This window comes from Nicotiana attenuata, unplaced genomic scaffold, assembly GCF_001879085.1.
Source record: "Nicotiana attenuata strain UT unplaced genomic scaffold, NIATTr2, whole genome shotgun sequence".
Taxonomy (NCBI): domain Eukaryota; kingdom Viridiplantae; phylum Streptophyta; class Magnoliopsida; order Solanales; family Solanaceae; genus Nicotiana; species Nicotiana attenuata.
Window position 1 is genome coordinate 1,029,272 of NW_017670285.1, and position 19,244 is coordinate 1,048,515.

Genomic DNA, 19,244 nt, shown 5'->3' on the forward strand with positions numbered 1-19,244 from the left:
TTTTTTCCCCTAATTTTTCTTCATTTGGTGTTCTCTGTTTTTTTATGCTTTCTTGTTGTATATAGTTTTAATGGAATTCATTAATGGATTTTAATCGTTTTAACTTAGCAATTTTCTTTCATGTTGCACAATTGGTGTTCAAATTGAAATTGTCAATCAATAAGTTTTGAAGGTGTTTGAGTCCCCATCATTGACAGCCATTAAAAAGCTTTGAAATCAAATTTTGGGTTTTCAAAAATTATTATTTGTTTGGATTGGGTGTTGTTGCAAACAATTGGGAATATTGTTTGGAGTTTATATCTCAATTTTGAGGGTGTTTGGTGAAGATTAGACTTGATTATATCTGAATTTCAGACTGAAACTCAAAGAAGAAGAAGAAGAAGAAGAACACATGACATACAATATACTTAAGAAATTGTAGTAAAGTTGTATTATAATTGTATGTAAATTGTATTATGTTGTAGTTATATATATTTTTTTTATTTGAATGTTGTATGAAAGTTGAAAAATAGTTGTATAATGTATGAATCGTTGTATAAAATTTATATTTAAGTTATCAATACTATCTTTTTTACATAAAGTTGTTAATATGTATCAGAATTATATTAAGAGAGTAAGTTTTGATTGAAATTTTAGAGAGGAAAAAGCACACACCACATGCAATATATATATATATATATATATACACACACACACAAAGCAGATACAAAATATACAAAAGACATATTGTATAAAATTTGTATGAAAATTATATTTAAGTTGTATGATGTTGTAGTTGTATTTAACTGGGTAAGAAGGATGTATGAAAGTTGTAGATAAGTTGTATATATTAGTTGTATAAATTTATTTTTATTATGTATATTGTTGTAGATATATCAAATTTTGTATTAAATTTGTATACAATTTATTTTTAAATTGTATTATGTTGTACCATGCATTATTCTTTTCTTGAAATAGGATGTGTTGATTAAAAGCATTAATTTTTGTAAACTGGGGCTTGTGTTGTCATGAAAGAAGTCCCCACTCATTGTGTTTTGGTTTTCTTTTCTTTCTTTTTGTTATTAACCTTGTGCCCACTTTTGCTCCAGCTTATATGATGTCACTTGATTTCTTTTGTTGGTAAATTAAGAGGGTTCTCCTTTTCTGGCTTTATTTTTATTATTCTCCTGTTTGCCATCAAATTTTTTCTTATGAGAAGCATAATATGATATCTGTATTTTATTTATGGATAAGTGACGGAAGATATCAAATTATATTCTAATGAGATGAGATTTTCGTCAAAATTATTATAGAAATTATTGAAATGTTTCCAGCTTCACTTGTCTGCATCTTAACATTGCTATATGACCATTGTATTGGCTGAAGCAGTTTTCTTTCTTCTTTTGTTTCCAATATCCAGACAATATACTTGTCTACAAAAAAGATTTTAAAGAAAGAACAGTTAAGGTGACATTTGCTTAAAAATATTGCTTATTTTATACTCTCCCGTCTGTTTGCTTTCTTTTTTTTTTCTTTAAAAAAAATATAGTTGATCAGGGAAGGGAAATGCGTGAGACTATATTCCTCCATGATCAGGGAAGGGAAAGGTGGTTAATACCACTGTTCCCTTCAGTTATGCTTTTTTTCCAATCAAAGAATCCCTAATTTAAGGCACTAATAATGGATTGAGATTTGAGAGCCTTTTAAGGTGGAATGTATACAGTTTGTAAGTAATCCTTATTTGGGCGGGTAATATCAAAATTAAAATAATTTTAGTAAATAAATTTCAAATATAGAAAAAAATCCCATATATATAACATTAACATATATCATTTCTTGTATATTTTGTTGACGAATGTAATTATTTTTTGCCAATCCGCTAGGTGTGTAAGTTTTCTTTTTTCCACCTCTGATGTTTTATTTATACATAGATCGTAAATATTCTGATAGGATAAAGTTAATTACTCTAAAAACTAATGCATACTAATGATTAGAAATTTGAAATAAGAGTGCAAAAAGAACGTCAAGTTGAAATCTGAAGGAGAGAGAGAAAGGGAGAGAGAGAGCGAGCTGATTCGAGCCTCTCTCTTCATTCCTCGTTCACAAAATTCAAAAAAAAAAATCCTAAAACCCTAGGTGTTTTCTTGTCAATTTTCCCCAAATTGTTCTGCACTTTGTTGTCGATTTTGGGGGGATTCTGGCAGGATACAAGCGATGAGTAGCAGGAGAGAAGAAGAGAGGAACGAGAAGATAATAAGAGGGCTAATGAAGCTCCCTCCCAATCGCAGATGCATTAACTGCAACAGCTTGGTGCGTTTTATTCTATTCATCTATCAATCATTATTCTATTTTCCAATTTTAAATTTGTTTATTTATTTATTTTGGCTTGTTGTGAGTTAAATGTTGTTGTTACACTTTCATTATGGTCTTTTTATTTATTTGTTGTGGTTACAGACTTGTATTTTCAGACAGGGATAGGGGTGCGAGTTAAAACATCTCTAGGTTAGGGAACCGGTAATTTGTCTGAAAAGACATTTTTAGTATTGTCATGAAATGGTTATGAACTGGGTAAAAATACAAACTTTTAGTATTGGAATGAAATCGACGCTAATAAGGTAGTGATATTTAAGAGAACCTTCAATTTTGAACTTTTAAGTATTGGAAAGAGATAGACGTGGATAGGACTTGTCGCAATTTCAGTGTTGGGATGAAATGTACGTAAATAGGGTAGGATATGTGTGAGATTATTCAGAAGATCAAGTTTCGGTAGGATCAGTGAGATTAAGGAGAACTTCTAGCTTTGAGAACCTCTACTTTGTCTTAAAAGGCAAACTTTTAGTACAGGAATGAACTGGACATTAATAGGGTAAGGACTAAGGATAAGTGTAAAATTAACAGGACCTTTAGTTTTGACTTTTGAGGACCCTGAATTTCTCTTAAAGGATGAATTTTTAGTATTGGAATGAAATGGATCTAACTAGAGTAGAATGTATACAGTGTTCATATAGTCAACCCCAACTAATTTGGGAATGGGGTGTACGATGATTGGTATTTTGGATTTGCATGTCGAGATGATTTTGGATGCATCCTTGCCAATTTTCTATTTTCCTGGTATATATGTACATATGCATCAATGCTGTTTGGCTCTTACAAATTATTCTCTTATTATTTGCTTCATATGTATTTACGTAGTGAAATGAGCTCCTATAACTTAAACAGGGAACTGAAACGAATTACTCCTCCGGTCATTTCATTTCTATCTATCTTTTAAAGTTTTGTCACACATATTAAGCAAACCATTTGATAATATTAGTTATAAGGGGTATTTGACTTACTTACCCTTATCTCTTTCTTAAATGAGTACTTAATGTCTATATGCCTTCTTGGAGAAGTATGGGTGGAGTTGAAAAACGTAATGCCTCCTTGGTTTTCTAAACAAATATTTTGCGACAAACTTTTTGGGTAAAGTGACCAGAAAAAAAGAACCGAAGGGAGTAGTTCCCTGAGATGAACAGCAGAAAGCTAATGTTCTGGATCTGGCTATTCTCTGTTCGCTATTTTAGTTAATAGTTTTGGCTCATTTTCATTCTGAATGAATCAATCATTGCATCAATTACGATGTGCAGGGTCCCCAGTATGTGTGCACAAACTTTTGGACCTTTGTCTGCATGACATGCAGCGGAATACAGTAAGTGTGCTCTTATATCTTTTAATTGCAATATGTTTTTGGGAACTTGGTTTGGGCTACGAGACTAACTCTCTTCCTTGAGTTTGAAACCTTACTTACGAGCTTAGTGATTGATATTTTTTTTTTTTTGGGGGGGGGGGGGGGGGGGTGTTCTCGCTCCTCTTTAAGTGTATGGCTGTATGCTGTACAATTTCTTTACTTTCAGCTTAGTACAGAAATAAAGTATGGAAATACAAGCTGCTGGGGTCATTCAAGAGGGGTTCTTTTGTTCCGAATTTTAAAATTCATTGGTTGGATGCAGCTAAGTAGCTTATTGTAGCTTCTTCAGGAACCAATCTGTCTGAAATCTGGACTATTTTTCTGAAATTTGGTTTCGCGCTTTGTGACATGAAATTGTATGAAGCTTCATATCTTATCTGAAATTTTGGCTATCAGTGTGTAATAGGTCATGTCCTCAGTTTATAGTGCCAATTGACTGCATGCCCCTATCCAGGGAAAAATGTTCATTCTTGTGTTAATGTTTAACTAACATGTGAGCATCCAACAAGTAAGTGATGTTCATCTGAAATTATTGTCTAATCATCGTCCGATAAAACACAGTGGTAAGTTAAGTTTTAAGTTCCCCTCGTGTCTGTTTGTGATGTTTTCTGATGTTACCGAGCTTGAATTCCTGAACATCAGGACATGAAAGTTAAAATGTATTCATCTTATTCGTTTTGCAGTCGTGAGTTTACTCACCGTGTGAAGTCAGTTTCCATGGCTAAGTTTACTTCCCAAGAGGTGGAAGCTCTTCAAAAGGGTGGTAATCAGGTACAAATATTCTCTTTACCAATAAAAAAAATCAAGTAAAGTAATTGCTGATTCTTTTCAATTTGAAATTAAGATTCTCTCATTCTGTCTTGACTCAGCGTGCCAGAGAGATATATTTAACAAATTGGGACCCTCAAAGACAGTGGCTTCCTAATAACAGGTATAAGATTTGCAGGTTTCTGTTAGTAGATTACCAGGTTCCAGGTGAATGTAAAAATTCAAGATACAAAATCCTAACTTTCTTTTCTCGTCAGCAATGTTGATAAAGTTAGGGACTTTATAAAGACCGTCTATGTTGAGAAAAGATATGCTGGGGCACAATCCTCTGACAAACCCCCTAGAGATACTCAGGTACTATACCTGGACCAGTATTTTGCCTATGGAGTACTTTAGAGTTCAGACTAGAATGTTTATTAAAACTTCTTGCTATGATTTAGTCATAATAATCAAATTAGTTGTGGGTCCAGACTAATGTGCCTAATATGCATTGAATTGCCAGAACTTGAGAAGCCACGAAGATGAGATGAGAAGAGCAAGTTCTTATCATTCCTATTCTCAAAGTCCACCATATGACTTTCAGTATGAAGAGCGGCGTTACGGGAAACATGCTCCAGTGCTCTCTAGAAAGCCTGGATCAGATCGAGGACTTGAAGGAAAGGTGTCGAGTTTCTTGAGTCCTAGTCGTTTAAGTGATCATGTGTATGAGGATAGGTTTGCTAATGAAGGATCTAATCCCAGAGCTTCAGATTACTCTGTATCTAGTGGAGGTGATCCATTCAGGTCTGAAGCACAGTCCCCTAACTTTCAGAGAGGCATGGGAAGTCCCCTTAGTGACACCTCAAGGGATATTTCCTACGAAGATGTACGGCATGCCAAGAAAGATGCTGGAAGAATGTCACGGGCACAGGTCATGTATATATTACTGATTTACCTCTGTTGAACTTCAAATTACTCGGTTATTCATTGTTGGGTGTGTTTGCCGCTGGTTTAGAGGTGTTTGCATTAATCAGAATATGCTGTTAAGCAACTCTTTTTCTCCTCTTTCTGGTTGAGTTCCTGGTTATAGGATCGTTATTAGTCAGAATATGCTGTTAAGAATTTATTCTCCTCTTTCTGATTTAGTTATTGCATAGTTGCATTCATAAATGTGCATGATAACATGGTTTCCCAAGTTAAATATGAAGGACCCATGGTTGGCAATGAACTACTAATGAAACTTGGCAAAGCATGTGGGCAGAATATAGAGAGTTTTAGCATTTCTATCTCAGCATATTATAACTAGATTGATTTTTTAAGTGGAAATGGTGCCAGAGGTTACGAGAAAACGGAAAAGAAGCCATTTTGCATAAAAAAGCAAGAAGAATATGTGAGGGCATGACGCTCTTCTACTTGTGAGTTGAAACTGACATTCGTACTGAAGTTTTTAACGAGGTTGGGATAGTAGTAGTACCACACACATCTTCTGGTATTGCTCTACTCTGTTATGTTATTTATTTTTTCTACAAAACAGCTTTTTGTTCTCGATTGTGATGCATAATGGAAGATAATCATCGAGCATGATATTGGCTCAACAAATTTATTGAAATGAAGGTAGCTTGCTTGGAAACATTCATTTATTAATTGGCATGGAATAACATTTTTCCTAATTAATGGTTTGCGGAAGAAGGGGCATACTGTTAAATTCATTATCAAGGAAACGTAATTTGGATACTATGATCCTGCAATTTGAACTTGGATTTCTTCCTACTTGACTTATAGAAAAGGCTCTTTGTCCTTTTTACTGCAGCATTTTCTTGTGAAATTGACATGATGGTATTTGTTAAATCCAGAGAACTGCATCTTCTGGAAGTTTTGAATCGTTTGATAGCAATTCCTTGTCATTCAAGTCAGTAAATTCTGTTGGTTTAGGGGATGTTACTTCAGAATCGAAGCAAACAATTGAGACCCGCTCTAGTAAATTGTCAACTTTCCCCTCTTTGCCACGATCATCGGCACTCGGAAATTCAGATGCCCCGGATCTGTTCAATTCTCCCTCGGTTCCTCAACCCGCTCCTCCTACAGTTTCAACGAAGTCTCAGTTGCCAGTATCATTACCAAGTGCCTCCATGGATCTATTTCAGCCATCTGTTTCTCCTGGTCAAATTGGTAATTCACATCAACCATCCCGCACTCTGCCACCTTCATCTTTGGACATATTCTCAGAGGTTCCAAACCTGCGGTCAGCTGCAAGTGCTGATGAAAAACCATCATGTGAAGTCACTTCCAAAAATGAAGGATGGGCAACATTTGATATGCCAGAGCACGCAGCAACAACAGGCATGGAACAGTTCACCCTGACACCAACACCTACTTATGGTCATAATTCTTTTGACTTTTTACCCGATAAGACACAGCAGCAATCGGGTGTAACATCCACTAAGAATACCTTGGATGTGGTTCCAGAGAGAAATGATGGATGGGCAACATTTGATATGCCTCAGCACATTGCACTAACTGGCAGTAATAACTTTACCTCCAACAAGATTCAATTGGAGGGTGATTCTCAACCGAATTTGGACCCAACTTTCTCTGTCATGCAATGGCCATCACCGGTAGGATCTGCTCCTCATGGACCAGCCGTTAGAGACTCTACTGCTTGTGCACTAAATTTGTCAATGCCTGCTTCATTTCATGGAGGTGTGCAGAATGTTGAAGCAACTCCAAGTGGCAGAAACACTGCCGTAAGTGTAGTATTTTTGAGTTTGGGAAGTGGTATAAAGAATTTCTGAGTTGAAAATCATCTCTTGCCCACTTCTAACTTCTGCTTAACTTTAACTTTATTTATCTAAAACCCTTTAATTTATGAGGTCAGATAATATTTGCTGTCTTTTGTCAGTTGTGGAGTGCTTTTGAAGTTTCTACTGACCACTTAGCTCTCAAGAGTGTGCCTAGTAGCAAGGAACAAGTTGTGATGAACCATGATTTAGTTGATGATCAGTATATGGGCTTAAGAGGAGCAGAGGTAACTATTTTCCTAATGTGGTTAATTTATGTTTTTGCTCTTTTCCTCTTCTTTTAAAGACTTCTATTCTGCAGAATGCAGCTGTGGGTCAAACTCAAAGAGCTGTGCTGGATAGTGGATATCCTATTCCTAGTTTGTCATCATATGTCAGTGCCTCATCCTCTGGATTGTCCACTCTTCCTGTAGCGGTCAGTTAATTCACTCCCCTGTCCCGTCCTGTGTGGCCACTCCTTTTAAACATCTAGATATCTGTACATTGTTTCCTGCTTCTTTGACATAAGGTTCTTGTTAACAGACAGGAGTGCATTTACATGCAAATGAGCAGAAGTCCAACAACCCATTTGATTTTCCTTACGATGCTGACATGGAATGCAGCAATATGGTATATCACATTTTTCATTATATTATTTTCTGAAAATATAGTGAGAGAATTTGACGTTTTGTTTTTGGTCCTTCAAACTTCGTCCATGTTAAGAGAAATCTCCCTTGACAGCACTTCCCTCCAAGAAAAAAAAAACTTTTAGGGGTCAATTGCTGCCTTTATTGTACTAAAGGAGGTTTCATACGTTGTTCTATATGATATTTACGCTAGAAATCTAGGCTAAATTTTGGGAGACATTGTAAAGAAACTAGACCTAGTGTCGGGCTTACTCAACCCCAAAATCTAGCTCATGAGGTGAGGATTATCCAACAAGAACACATAAGGAGACCAATGTGGACTCTTAACACCTCCTCCCTTTACCCCCACAAGTTTAGGGCTGGACATTTGGAGCGTGAGCAACATAATAGCCCAACATTGAGAAACACAAACAACAAGGATAAGTCCGACTCTGATACCATGTAAAGAAAATAGACCTTGAGCCCGACTCAAACCTGAAAATTATCTCATGAGGATTGTCCAAAACCTGTAAGGCGACAATAACCTGTACCGTCAAGCAATGTGATACTCTTAACATACATGAGTGTTTACTGAATCTTGACTTCCTAAAAGTTTGTTGCGTTGGTGCATTCTAATGTGAAAGTGACTTATGCCAGCCTCAGTACTGGGACATGAGCTCATTAAATGCTGATGTGATGCTCTTAACATACATGAGTGTTTACTGAATCTTGACTTCCTAAAAGTTTGTTGCTTTGGTGCATTCTAATGTGAAAGTGACTTATGCCAGCCTCAGTACTGGGACATGAGCTCATTACAAGCTGCATTGCCAAGTGGCGAAATGCCAACTTCTTTTGTTGGTGATGTGACCGAATCTTGGTTCCCGCAGAACCCAGCAACAGCTTATGTTCCTAGTGTACAGCAAGGTACGTGATGTTTACTTTTCCAAAGGATCCTCTCTTTTGACAAATTTTCAGCCTCTCAAAAGACGTATTCTCTCTGTAGGGACATTGTTCGTTTCCGCACAACCATCTGGCAATACAATATCGTGAGTCATTCTACTTTTGTCCATTTTTCTGTTTTAAACTTCTGCAAAATTATTCTCATGAGATCTTATTTTTAACAGGAATATTAGTTCTCTACTTGCTTAAAGATAACTTAATGCAGAAGTCCTCTACTACTATGAAGATGCTTGAGCATGTTTTGTCTTTGACAAGCTTTCCACTTCATTTTGATTTGTTCTTATCGCAAGTGGTTGTTTAGGGATTAGCTGACATCTGCTCTCTGGCGGGAATGAGAAAAATACCATTGTTAGTTAGTCTATTTGGTTAATCCTATCAAATACCACTCAAAGAGGCAGCTGTTTTAGATAAAAAAAATTTTTAGCTACTCTATGAGAGCCACTAAATGAGTGGGCTCACACACTGTTATTTTTGCAAGTCTTTAATTTTAAGGCTGGCACGTTAAGCAGAAACTTAGTTGAGCTGCACTTAAATGAGTTTCCAAAGCATCTTCTTTCTCAATGTTGGCATGGAAGGAGTCAAATAGTGCCCAAAGCAGTCACCCATTTAAGACGAGACATCTCTCGGTTTTGTTTCTCAGATGAAGTTTACAAAAAAAAAAAAACCTTGCTGCTTTTTCAACGAGTGCGGACTTATTCCTTGTTTTGAAAGATTAAAAAGAGATCCTTATATGAGCAGTCTGCATCAAGAATGCTTCAATAGCATTATCTCATTGCCACTAATGCAAGTTCTTGTGATATGCATGTTGGATATAGTTTCAAGCATCTTGAAGTTGTTTGCTTTCTTATGCTGCAGTTCTGGATGGCACCGTTCCTCGTTTTAAAGATTGAAGTTTTAACTGAATTGTTCCTTGTGCAGGAATGTCTCTACACATGGGCCCGTTGCTCCTATTGGTGGAAATCCATTTGCATAGGATTGTATTCATATATTCAACTAGTTGTGGAGTCAGCTAGGTTATTCTTTCAACTTTTGGTCCTATGTATTTTCATGTTCTGGCCATGTTTATATTGTTCAAAATATGAGATAACCCTGCAGAAAATTACCAAATTTCAAAGGCAGGTTGGCAGTTTCTCTTTCTTGTCGAGCCCTATGGTGTGTTCTGATACTATATATAGTCCTATAGTTGATGTGATTGTAACGAAAATTTTGTGTCTGAAATGGTTTGCGAGCATCTTTGTTCGCTATTTTGGTGAAGATGCAGCAAATGACTCTCTATTCTTTCCTTGTCACCCCCATCAGTTGTTTATTTGTCACCTTTGGTATTGCTTTAGTTGCTAGCTTTGAGATCAGTCAATGTATTCAGCCAGTGGCTTATTAAGTTTAAAACAAAACATCGACCATCATTTTTTTTTTAATTTTCCAAATTTAGCATTTAAAACATTGTTCCATAAGCCAATTATTTTCCTCATTGTACCTTCAACGCCACTTAACTACGTAACTTTCTTGATGAAAGAAATATATTAATTCCTAAGCCTCCATCTTCCTTTTACGCTTAATATAGTTTAAACGTTTAGGTAAATAACTGGATTTTCGATTTTCGTTTTGGGGTAGGTAACTTCTCTAAGATGCTGAAATATGAAATAACTCATATAACGATGGATTCAAAATGACTAGTTAAGTTTTTCGTAACAACAACATACCCATTAATTTCACACAAGTGGGGTCTAGGGAGGGTAAGATGTACATAGCCTTACCCCTACCTTGGAAGGGCAGAGAGCTGTTTTCGATATACCCTCAGCTGGAGAACGGATACAAAAGTAATGGCAACAAGTAGGATAACAACAAGATAAAAATAAGACCGGAGCCAAGAAAACAGTTAAACTCTAGGTAGTAATATCAATCTATGAATAAAAGGATATCGTACTAACTCTAATGCTAGCGAACTAAGTAAGGCAAAGAGAAATGTTCGACTACCTACTAGCCTTTTCTCCTAATCTTCGATCTCCAGACCCTCCTATCTAAGGTCATGTCCTCAGTCAGCTCCAGTTGCGCCTGATCACCTTTCCCCAAAATTTGTTAGGCTACTTCTATCCCTCCTGATACCCATTAAGGCTAACATCTCGCACCTTCTAACTGGGGCTTATATGCTTCTCTTCTTAACGTGATATAATTTTGTCAAGAATACATGGTGCCATTATTTGGGGGTGTATATATATATATATATATATTCTTCTATTACATTTTCACAAAGAAAGCTCCTATTGACTGTGACCAAATCATTCATCCCTTAATTTTTAAAAAGTATTATGAGCCTTATTTTTTTAGTTAATAGTAATTGAGATTATTTTAAGAATAACCGTAGTCAAGGAAAAACAATTTGACTCGTCAACTATAAACCAGTTGATAGAGAAAATATTAGGAGGTAGATAGAAATAATATATGAACTACTAGTAGGAAATTAGTAGGTATCTACTTGCTTGACTAAAAAAAAAAAAAAAAAATATTACTCAAAAAGTAAAGTACCTTTGAAAAGGTAGTTAAGAATGTTGAAGGAGATGTCTTATGATCCGTTAGTCAGCAATACTTGTCAACCGTTTGCTCGCGGCAAAATCGGAGCTTTTCCTGATTCAAACTTATGCTTTAGTTTTTCCTCACAATTTCTCCCAAAGCCATAATCCATCTTCTTCTTGCTTATGGGGTTTCTTCTCTCTTTCATATCTCAACGCCATTGCCATTGGTGATGTTTTATTATTATTATTATCTCTTCCTCTGGTCCTCTCATTCAATTTTTAATTTTTAAGGAATATATATATATATATATATATCCAAAAGGGTGATCAGAAATTTTGGCATTTTAAATTCGGGTAATGATATTCTTCTTGCTTTATATTATTGTCCCTCCCTCTCCTTCATTTTTTGATTGTCTACGAGTTGAATTTTTGGTTTCTATTTGGGTAATGCTGTTCTACAGTTTCTGAGATGTCATTTAATGGATAACCATTTCCTTCCATTGGAATTTCAAATTTTTAATTGTTCATCGAAAATTCTTGAAACTTTGATGATGTTGCAATTTAGGTTAAGCAGTTTTACTCTATATTGGATGTAATGTATGTTACTACTATTATAGGTATGTGTTTGTGTGTGTATTTGACTTCCTTATGCTATTCTGGTCAATCATACAGCTTTTGACATGCTTTATAGAAGCATCTTTTGTTATCTTTATTTCCTATATATTAGTTTTGACATCATGAAAATAGTCCAATTTTGGTGATGTAAAAGCAACATTTTTGAATTCCTTTGTCTAAGAGTTAGAATTTATTTTTTGAATAATCACTGCTTACTATGCTCTATTGAAGGATATAAAAGTCTGTGTTCTCTCTTTTTATTTCTCATGTTCAATTGGTGCATAATCTTCTTTCCCAATTCATTACTTGTACAAAAAGCCTTGGTTCTATTTAACTTCTTACGCAAAGATATAAGTAAAATGAAATATAACCTTACATTTCCTAGTGTAGCTTAAGTTGTTATAACTGTTTAATTCTCTTCTCTTTTGGAAGAATTATATTCTTCAGAACATTGTTCGCTCTTTTAAATGTTATTATTTCATGAAACTGTGCAGTGCTTTTGTCAACTCGCTTCCGCCTTCTCTACCTTTATCAAGTTATAGTAAATATGTCATCCAAAAAGTTGCAAGGAGCTGAATTGTCTCTGTCATCTGCAGAGCAGCAAGCTAAGGTTCCCACTCTATTCCTTTTTCTTTGACATTCTAACTATCTTTTCACTATGATCCCCATTCAAGATCAATTGCATTCCCACTGCTTCTCCTTGTATGCACGTTCAAACATCTACTTCTCACATTTTATTATATATGCCATTGTACTACAAGAGGCTAGAATTTTGCGTTAAGGGCCTTGCAATCATGCTATTTTTGGTTAGCTAATTCCAGGAGCTCTGATTTTGTTTCCAGATATTTTTGTAAATCATGGAGGTGTCTCCAACACCATTCTGACGGTCTTCTGCAGCAATTTTAAATCTGAATAAGGACCTCGTTGGCTAACTTAAACTTTAAATATTATGGTTAACTTCTCCGCTATGAGTGTTGTCACTTTATGTTACTAGGTGAAATACAATTTTTGCCATGCAGCTTGCAAGATTTTCTTACTTTTCTGGTTTTAAATCACACTGTTAAAATACTTTTTAACTAGGCAAAACCGCTTCAAGTTCAAGATTTCCTTTAGTTCTGTCGCTCTCTAAAAAATGTAAGTTATCTGGTAAACCACGCTGCATAGTGATGAGTACTTCCGTTTCCAGGTAATGACCAAATGTCACTGATTCTAGTTACAAGTTTGTTAAGAAAGTATCTAGTAGGAATGCAAATGCTCCTTAATCTGAATCATGTGTTTCATCGTCTTTTCCATACTCCGTTTCCATCTAAAAATTTAATAGGCTACGAATAATTTTCACAACCATCCATTTTTACATATGAAAAGTATAAAGTTGTTGCTGTAATGATGTGGGAATTGGATGGTTTCAATATGTTTCTTCCACATGATATTAAGTTCTAGGATTATAGGAATGCTAATATCAAATTGATCATTACATGGGAACATAAAGTGTTTATGCAGCTTGATATTTTAAATGTGTACTAATTCATTTCTTTTTATAGATCAATGAGGTTAGAAAGCTGATTGGTCCTGCTGTTGACAAGTTTCCAGCAATGTGTTCGGACGCATCAGTTCTAAGGTTTCTCAGGGCACGGAATTGGCATACAAAAAGGGCAGCAAAGATTCTTAAAGAAACCTTGATATGGAGACTTGAATATAAACCAGAGATGATCCGTTGGGTACGGCTCCAGCCCCTCTATTCTTTTTTATTGTCTAACATTATGGATATAATGTGAAATAGAAATTCCTGCTCCTTGATATTTAATATAGAAGAAATTTCAACCTATTGTAGAAGATACTCATTTTTGTATAGACTGTAGACGGTGGCGGAGCCAGGATTTTAACTAAGGGGAGTCAAAATATAAATAAGTAAGCACACAAAGAAATCAAGGGGAGTCGATGTATAGTATATACACATAAAATTAAGAATTTAACGTATTTATACTGTGTAATTTTCCGACGAAGGGATGTCAATGACTCCCCTTGCCAATGAGTGGCTCCGCCACTGTAGATATACCGCCAATGGGTATGAACTAGGGTGTGTTGAATATTTAGTTGCGATAATCATTAAATATTCATATGTTTGCGTTTTTATATTAAATATGTTGATCAATAGTTTGTGTCTAATTAGGATGATATTGCTCAACAAGCAGAAACCGGAAAAGTTTACAAAGCCAACTACTTTGACAAGTATGGAAGGAATGTGCTTGTCATGAGGCCTGGAATACAGGTACATAAATAATGAGAAGCAGTTCCTATAACGAGCTTCTGTCGACTTTGATATCTATGTTGCTCGGACTCTCTTAAATGATGCCGCACCCGTGTCGGATCCTTCAAAAAATGCACTGCTTTTGGAGGATCTGACACGCATCTGGAGAAATTTTGGAGAGTCCGAGCAACATAGTTTGATATAGTAACTTTTTTTCCTCTGATATCTTCTTATTCTCCTTGCTCTTTCAGAACCCACACTCAGTAGAGAAGCAAATGAGATATTTAGTCTATTGCATGGAGAATGCCATACTGGATCTAAAATCGGGTCAGGAGCGAATGGTTTGGTTAATTGACTTTGAAGGGTGGAACATGTCAAGCATATCAGTAAAGGTGACTCGGGAAACAGCTCGTGTACTACAAGATCGTTATCCAGAGAGGCTAGGTCTTGCAATCTTTTATAATCCGCCAAAAGTTTTTGAGTCCTTCTGGATAGTAGGTGCCTCTAACTAATAAGTATTCTCATTTACAGTTTTTGGCTAGTAATATGTTGCGATACAACTTTCACAACTTTCAACAATTCGAATAATGTTTTAGTATGCATCTTGCAGTTGGTAAAACCATTTCTTGAGAAGAGGACATACAAGAAAGTGAGGTTTGTCTATCCAAATGATGCACATACTCAGAAGGTAATGGAAGATCTATTTGATATGGACAAGCTTGAATCTTCATTTGGGGGGAAATGCACACAAGGGTTTGAATATGTCGCATACTCCAAACGCATGAAAGAGGGGGACAAGAAGATGTCTGAATTTGTTAAATCTGGTGTTCCATTGCCCTCTGACCAATATGTGACTGCTGAGACACGAGAATCCTCAGCGCGAGACAATGGTTTTGACTTGTCCGAGGATGGTTTATCCTCTACTGATGAAACAACATCAAACTTGGAAAGTTCAGATATTGAGACTGAAGATTTGCAGATGAGTTGTAAAGATGAGGTCAAAGTTGATACAACTGCTGCTAAAGAGATAAAACAAATCGAGTAGACACTAGCAGCTATCTGTTCTCTCTCCTTTTCATTTACTCTTTCATTATTCTTCATGATAACCTTATTTGGAACTTAATTTGCAAATTACTGTAACAATATGCAATTATATAACAGCCAACAACTTCCTCATAAAATGTATATTGGTGGTATATTATTCGAAGATGTTCGATAAGTAGTACGAGTAGTTTTTGGCACATAGCTTTTGTGCAGAGTGATTAATATAAAGAGCACCTCTCTGTTTGTTTTTCAAGTTTCTGTTTTTCTTCATTTTCTTTTCTTTCCTTTTCTTTCTCAAGTCACCGCCTAAAGTTGTATGCACAAATTTTGACAGACCAAAGTTAACTGTTGAAATACAATATTTGCTTTAGCATTCTTATATAACTGTCTAACATGATCAATTGAAAATCTTTTAAGTATAATGATATTATATAACATTGCCGCAACACTATAAAATTAGTAACTATACACTAGAGATATATAGCAGTCATTTGTTGCAGATCTAAGGAGGGGAGCCTTGGAGCAATGGTAAAGTTGTCTCCGTGTGATCTATAGGTCACGGGTTCATCTCGAGGTCACTAAGCTCGAGGTCACCACTGCTGAGTAACATTGGTTCGATTCACTTATTTATTTCATTTCTACTTCATATTTCTTGATTATTAATTGGTATTGAAGTTAATCACATATCTTTAAAACCACAAAATCAGATTTAATTGTTACTCGTACTTTCGAGGTAAACAGTTTGGCGCCCACCGTGGGCCTAAAGATAATAGTGATTATTTCTTTACTGATTCTCATTACACACGTTATTTTTACACTTTTTCTTGTCAAGAATTTTTGATTCTCAGGCTGAAACATGTCTACCTAACAAAATGCACCTATTCATGACAACGAAGGTCTTGGAGAAAACAACAATATAGGGGTCGGTATACCACCAATAAACCCTGGGGAAGTGCCAAATATGGAACCAGTTGATGTTAGTTCACACATTTCTCTAAACGCGGATTTAGGCACAGACCCCAGAGGGAGTGTACGCAGCGAAGCCCGACCTGGTGGCCAAGGAACACAAGGAGTGGGTGATGGGGAAATCAACCTCCAAGTGATATTCGAGATGCTGCAAGCTCAATAGATCACCATTGCTCAACTTCAAAGTCAAAATAAGACTCCGAGTGTAGCTGAACATGAAAATACTCGACATGCTGAGCCAGCGCCAGAGAGGTCTAATGGAAATGACTCAGGGACTGAACCCACCATTATGAGGATGCTCGAAGAGCTTACCAAGAGGATCGAGTCCGGAGAGAAGTAGATTGAAGACAATGACAAAAAGGTGGAAACTTATAACTCCCGTGTTGACCAAATATCGGGGGCACCTCCAGTTTTGAAAAGATTAGATGCCAAAAAATTCATACAAAAACCATTCCCTCAGAGCGCGGCCCTGATGCCTATTCCTAAGAAGTTTCGCATTCCCGATATACCCAAATATAACGGGACAACCTACCCTAACGAGCATATTACTTCATACAATTGCGGGATAAAAGGAAATGACTTGAATGACGATGAGATCGAATCAGTCTTATTAAAAAATTTTGGAGAAACATTGTCGAAAGGAGCTATGATTTGGTATCACAACTTACCTCCTAACTCTATTGACTCATTTGCTATGTTAGCAGACGCCTTCGTGAAAGCGCACGCCGGGGCCATAAAGGTGGCCACGAGAAAATCGGATGTCTTCAAGATAAAACAAAGGAACGACGAGATGTTGAGGGAGTTCGTGTCCAAGTTCCAGATGGAGCGAATAGAGTTACCACCGGTTGTTGCGGCCAAACGCACACGCAAGTATACGCGGTCGTCAAGTAATAAAGTGACTAAAAGTCGGATGTCGATCCCACGAGGACTTGTGATTAACTATTAACTAAATTAGACTATCCTAATTATCTAAACAAGAATTAAACCTAGAAGTATTTGATTCTAAACTAATTAAATAAAGAATATAAATAATAAACTTTGAACAGAGAAAGAGCAGATTTTTATGATATCAATGTAATGAAAACGATCTAGGGTTATGGGCTATCTAACATTCCTATTGTATTCTTCAATTGAATTGTCTAATTAATTTATCTAGTTTATTGGTTGACAGAGTTAATACTGCTCATAAGAATCTGTCGAGTTCTTACTCGCCTATTCAAGCTAACCTAATTCCTATATGTCCATGGAATTAGAATCAACAAGAACGCATTTATAATTCCTGTAAATCAACCAAGCAAGGCAATTAGGTATATGTCTATCCTAACCGCGAATCCGTTCCCCGATGCCCAGGTTCAAGAACTTGCTCTACTCAATCCTATATGCAATCTAGAATTCCCACTTTCGAGTTCAACTCTAGATTCGTAGATAGTATTCAATTGGTGATCAAGCAACCAAATAATTAAGTGCAGGATTGAATAAAGAAACCAATATGATAAACTAAGAAATCAAAATCAATATCCGAATAACAATAGTCATGAAAGAACCACAACCCTAGAACGTGAAGTTTAGCTCCACATTGACACGGTAGCAAAACAACAAATCATACAAAGAAACATAAAAAGACTAAGTGGTGGAAGAAAAGATGAAACCCGGCCTCCACGGCGGCTCTGTGCTTGTGTTTTTCTCTCAAAAATGTCCTCCTCCTTCAAAATACCATTTTTCCATGTATATATACCAAGTAGGGTTGGGCCCAAACAATTATACCTTCTCCAATGTGAAAAAGGACACTTTTCCCGGGGTTGACTAGCGCGATCGCGCTAGTGGTCGCGCTAGTGGCCCAGTGTTCTGCCTGACGAGCGCGACCTGAGTGCGATCGCGCTATTGATGCGCATTTTTCACCCTGTTCCATTTCGAATTGGAAAAACGTAAAACATGAAAGTTCTAGCCCTTTAAGTTAGCTTTCCAACCATATATTGTGGAGCCCAAATGGAGTTCTGAGCAAAAAGTTATGTGTATTTTACTAGACAGTGCGCAATATGCCTACTCGAGTCTTCGTTCACTCTAACTATATGTCTATGGAGTTAGAATCAACAAGAACACATTTATAATTCCTGTAAATCAACCAAGCAAGGCAATTAGGTATATGTCTATCCTAACCGCGAATTCGTTCCCCGATGCCCGGGTTCAAGAACTTACTCTAGTCAATCCTATATGCAATCTAGAATTCCCACTTTCGAGTTCAGTTCAAGATTCGTAGATAGTATTCAATTTGTGATCAAGCAATCAAATACTTAAGTGCAGGATTAAATAAATAAACCAATACGATAAACTAAGCAATCAAAATCAATATCCGAATAACAATAGTCATGAAAGAACCACAACCCTAGAACGTGAAGTTTAGCTCCACATAGACATGGTAGCTAAACAACAAATTATACAAAGAAACATAAAAAGACTATGTTAGTGGAAGAAAAGATGAAACCCGGCCTCCACGGCAGCTCTGTGCTTGTGTTTTTCTCTAAAAAACGTCATCCTCCTTCAAAATACCGTTTTTCCATGTATATATAGCAGGTAGGGTTGGGCCCAAACAATTATACCTTCTCCAATGTGCAAAAGGACACTTTTCCCGGGTTTGACTAGCACGATCGCGCAAGTGGTCGCGCTAGTGGCCCAATGTTCTGCCTGACGAGCGCGACCTGAGCGCGATCGCGCTATTGACGCGCACTTTACACCCTGTTCCTTTTCGAATTTGGAAAAATGTATAAGATGAAAGTAGTAGCGCTTTGAGTTAGCTTTCCAACCATATATTGTGGAGCCCAAATGGAGTTCTGAGCAAAATGTTATGTGTATTTTACTAGACACTTGCCTACTTGAGTCTTGGTTCGCTCTAACTATATGTCTATGGAGTTAGATCAACAAGAACGCATTTATAATTCCTGTAAATCAACCAAGCAAGGCAATTAGGTATATGTCTATCCTAACTGCGAATCCGTTCCCCGATGCCCGGGTTCAAGAACTTACTCTACTCAATCCTATATGCAATCT

General features: G+C 36.4%; 2 protein-coding genes across 3 annotated transcripts; both read left to right on the forward strand.

Annotated features, from left to right (window-relative positions):
- The first annotated feature begins 1,949 nt into the window (after positions 1 to 1,949).
- On the forward strand, positions 1,950 to 10,091 carry LOC109237234 (probable ADP-ribosylation factor GTPase-activating protein AGD14). 2 transcript variants are annotated; one of them, XM_019403510.1, is made up of 13 exons: positions 1,952 to 2,289; positions 3,606 to 3,667; positions 4,390 to 4,477; positions 4,576 to 4,637; positions 4,732 to 4,828; positions 4,977 to 5,384; positions 6,307 to 7,197; positions 7,353 to 7,478; positions 7,553 to 7,666; positions 7,774 to 7,860; positions 8,645 to 8,780; positions 8,860 to 8,902; positions 9,735 to 10,091. In XM_019403510.1, exons 1-13 carry the CDS (start codon positions 2,194 to 2,196, stop codon positions 9,787 to 9,789), a joined length of 2,265 nt encoding a protein of 754 aa, XP_019259055.1. In that variant the 5' UTR covers positions 1,952 to 2,193; the 3' UTR covers positions 9,790 to 10,091. The 2 variants fall into 2 exon arrangements, with proteins under 2 accessions (XP_019259056.1, XP_019259055.1); XM_019403511.1 differs by lacking the exons at positions 8,645 to 8,780; positions 8,860 to 8,902; positions 9,735 to 10,091 and adding an exon at positions 8,514 to 8,597 and having other exon boundaries at positions 1,950 to 2,289.
- Positions 10,092 to 11,646: 1,555 nt separating this feature from the next.
- On the forward strand, positions 11,647 to 15,486 carry LOC109237228 (random slug protein 5-like). Its single transcript, XM_019403505.1, has 6 exons — positions 11,647 to 11,680; positions 12,436 to 12,551; positions 13,483 to 13,659; positions 14,112 to 14,210; positions 14,441 to 14,683; positions 14,800 to 15,486. The coding sequence occupies exons 2-6, from the start codon at positions 12,489 to 12,491 to the stop codon at positions 15,232 to 15,234; spliced, it is 1,017 nt and encodes a 338-aa protein (XP_019259050.1). The 5' UTR covers positions 11,647 to 11,680; positions 12,436 to 12,488; the 3' UTR covers positions 15,235 to 15,486.
- The last annotated feature ends 3,758 nt before the right edge of the window (positions 15,487 to 19,244 follow it).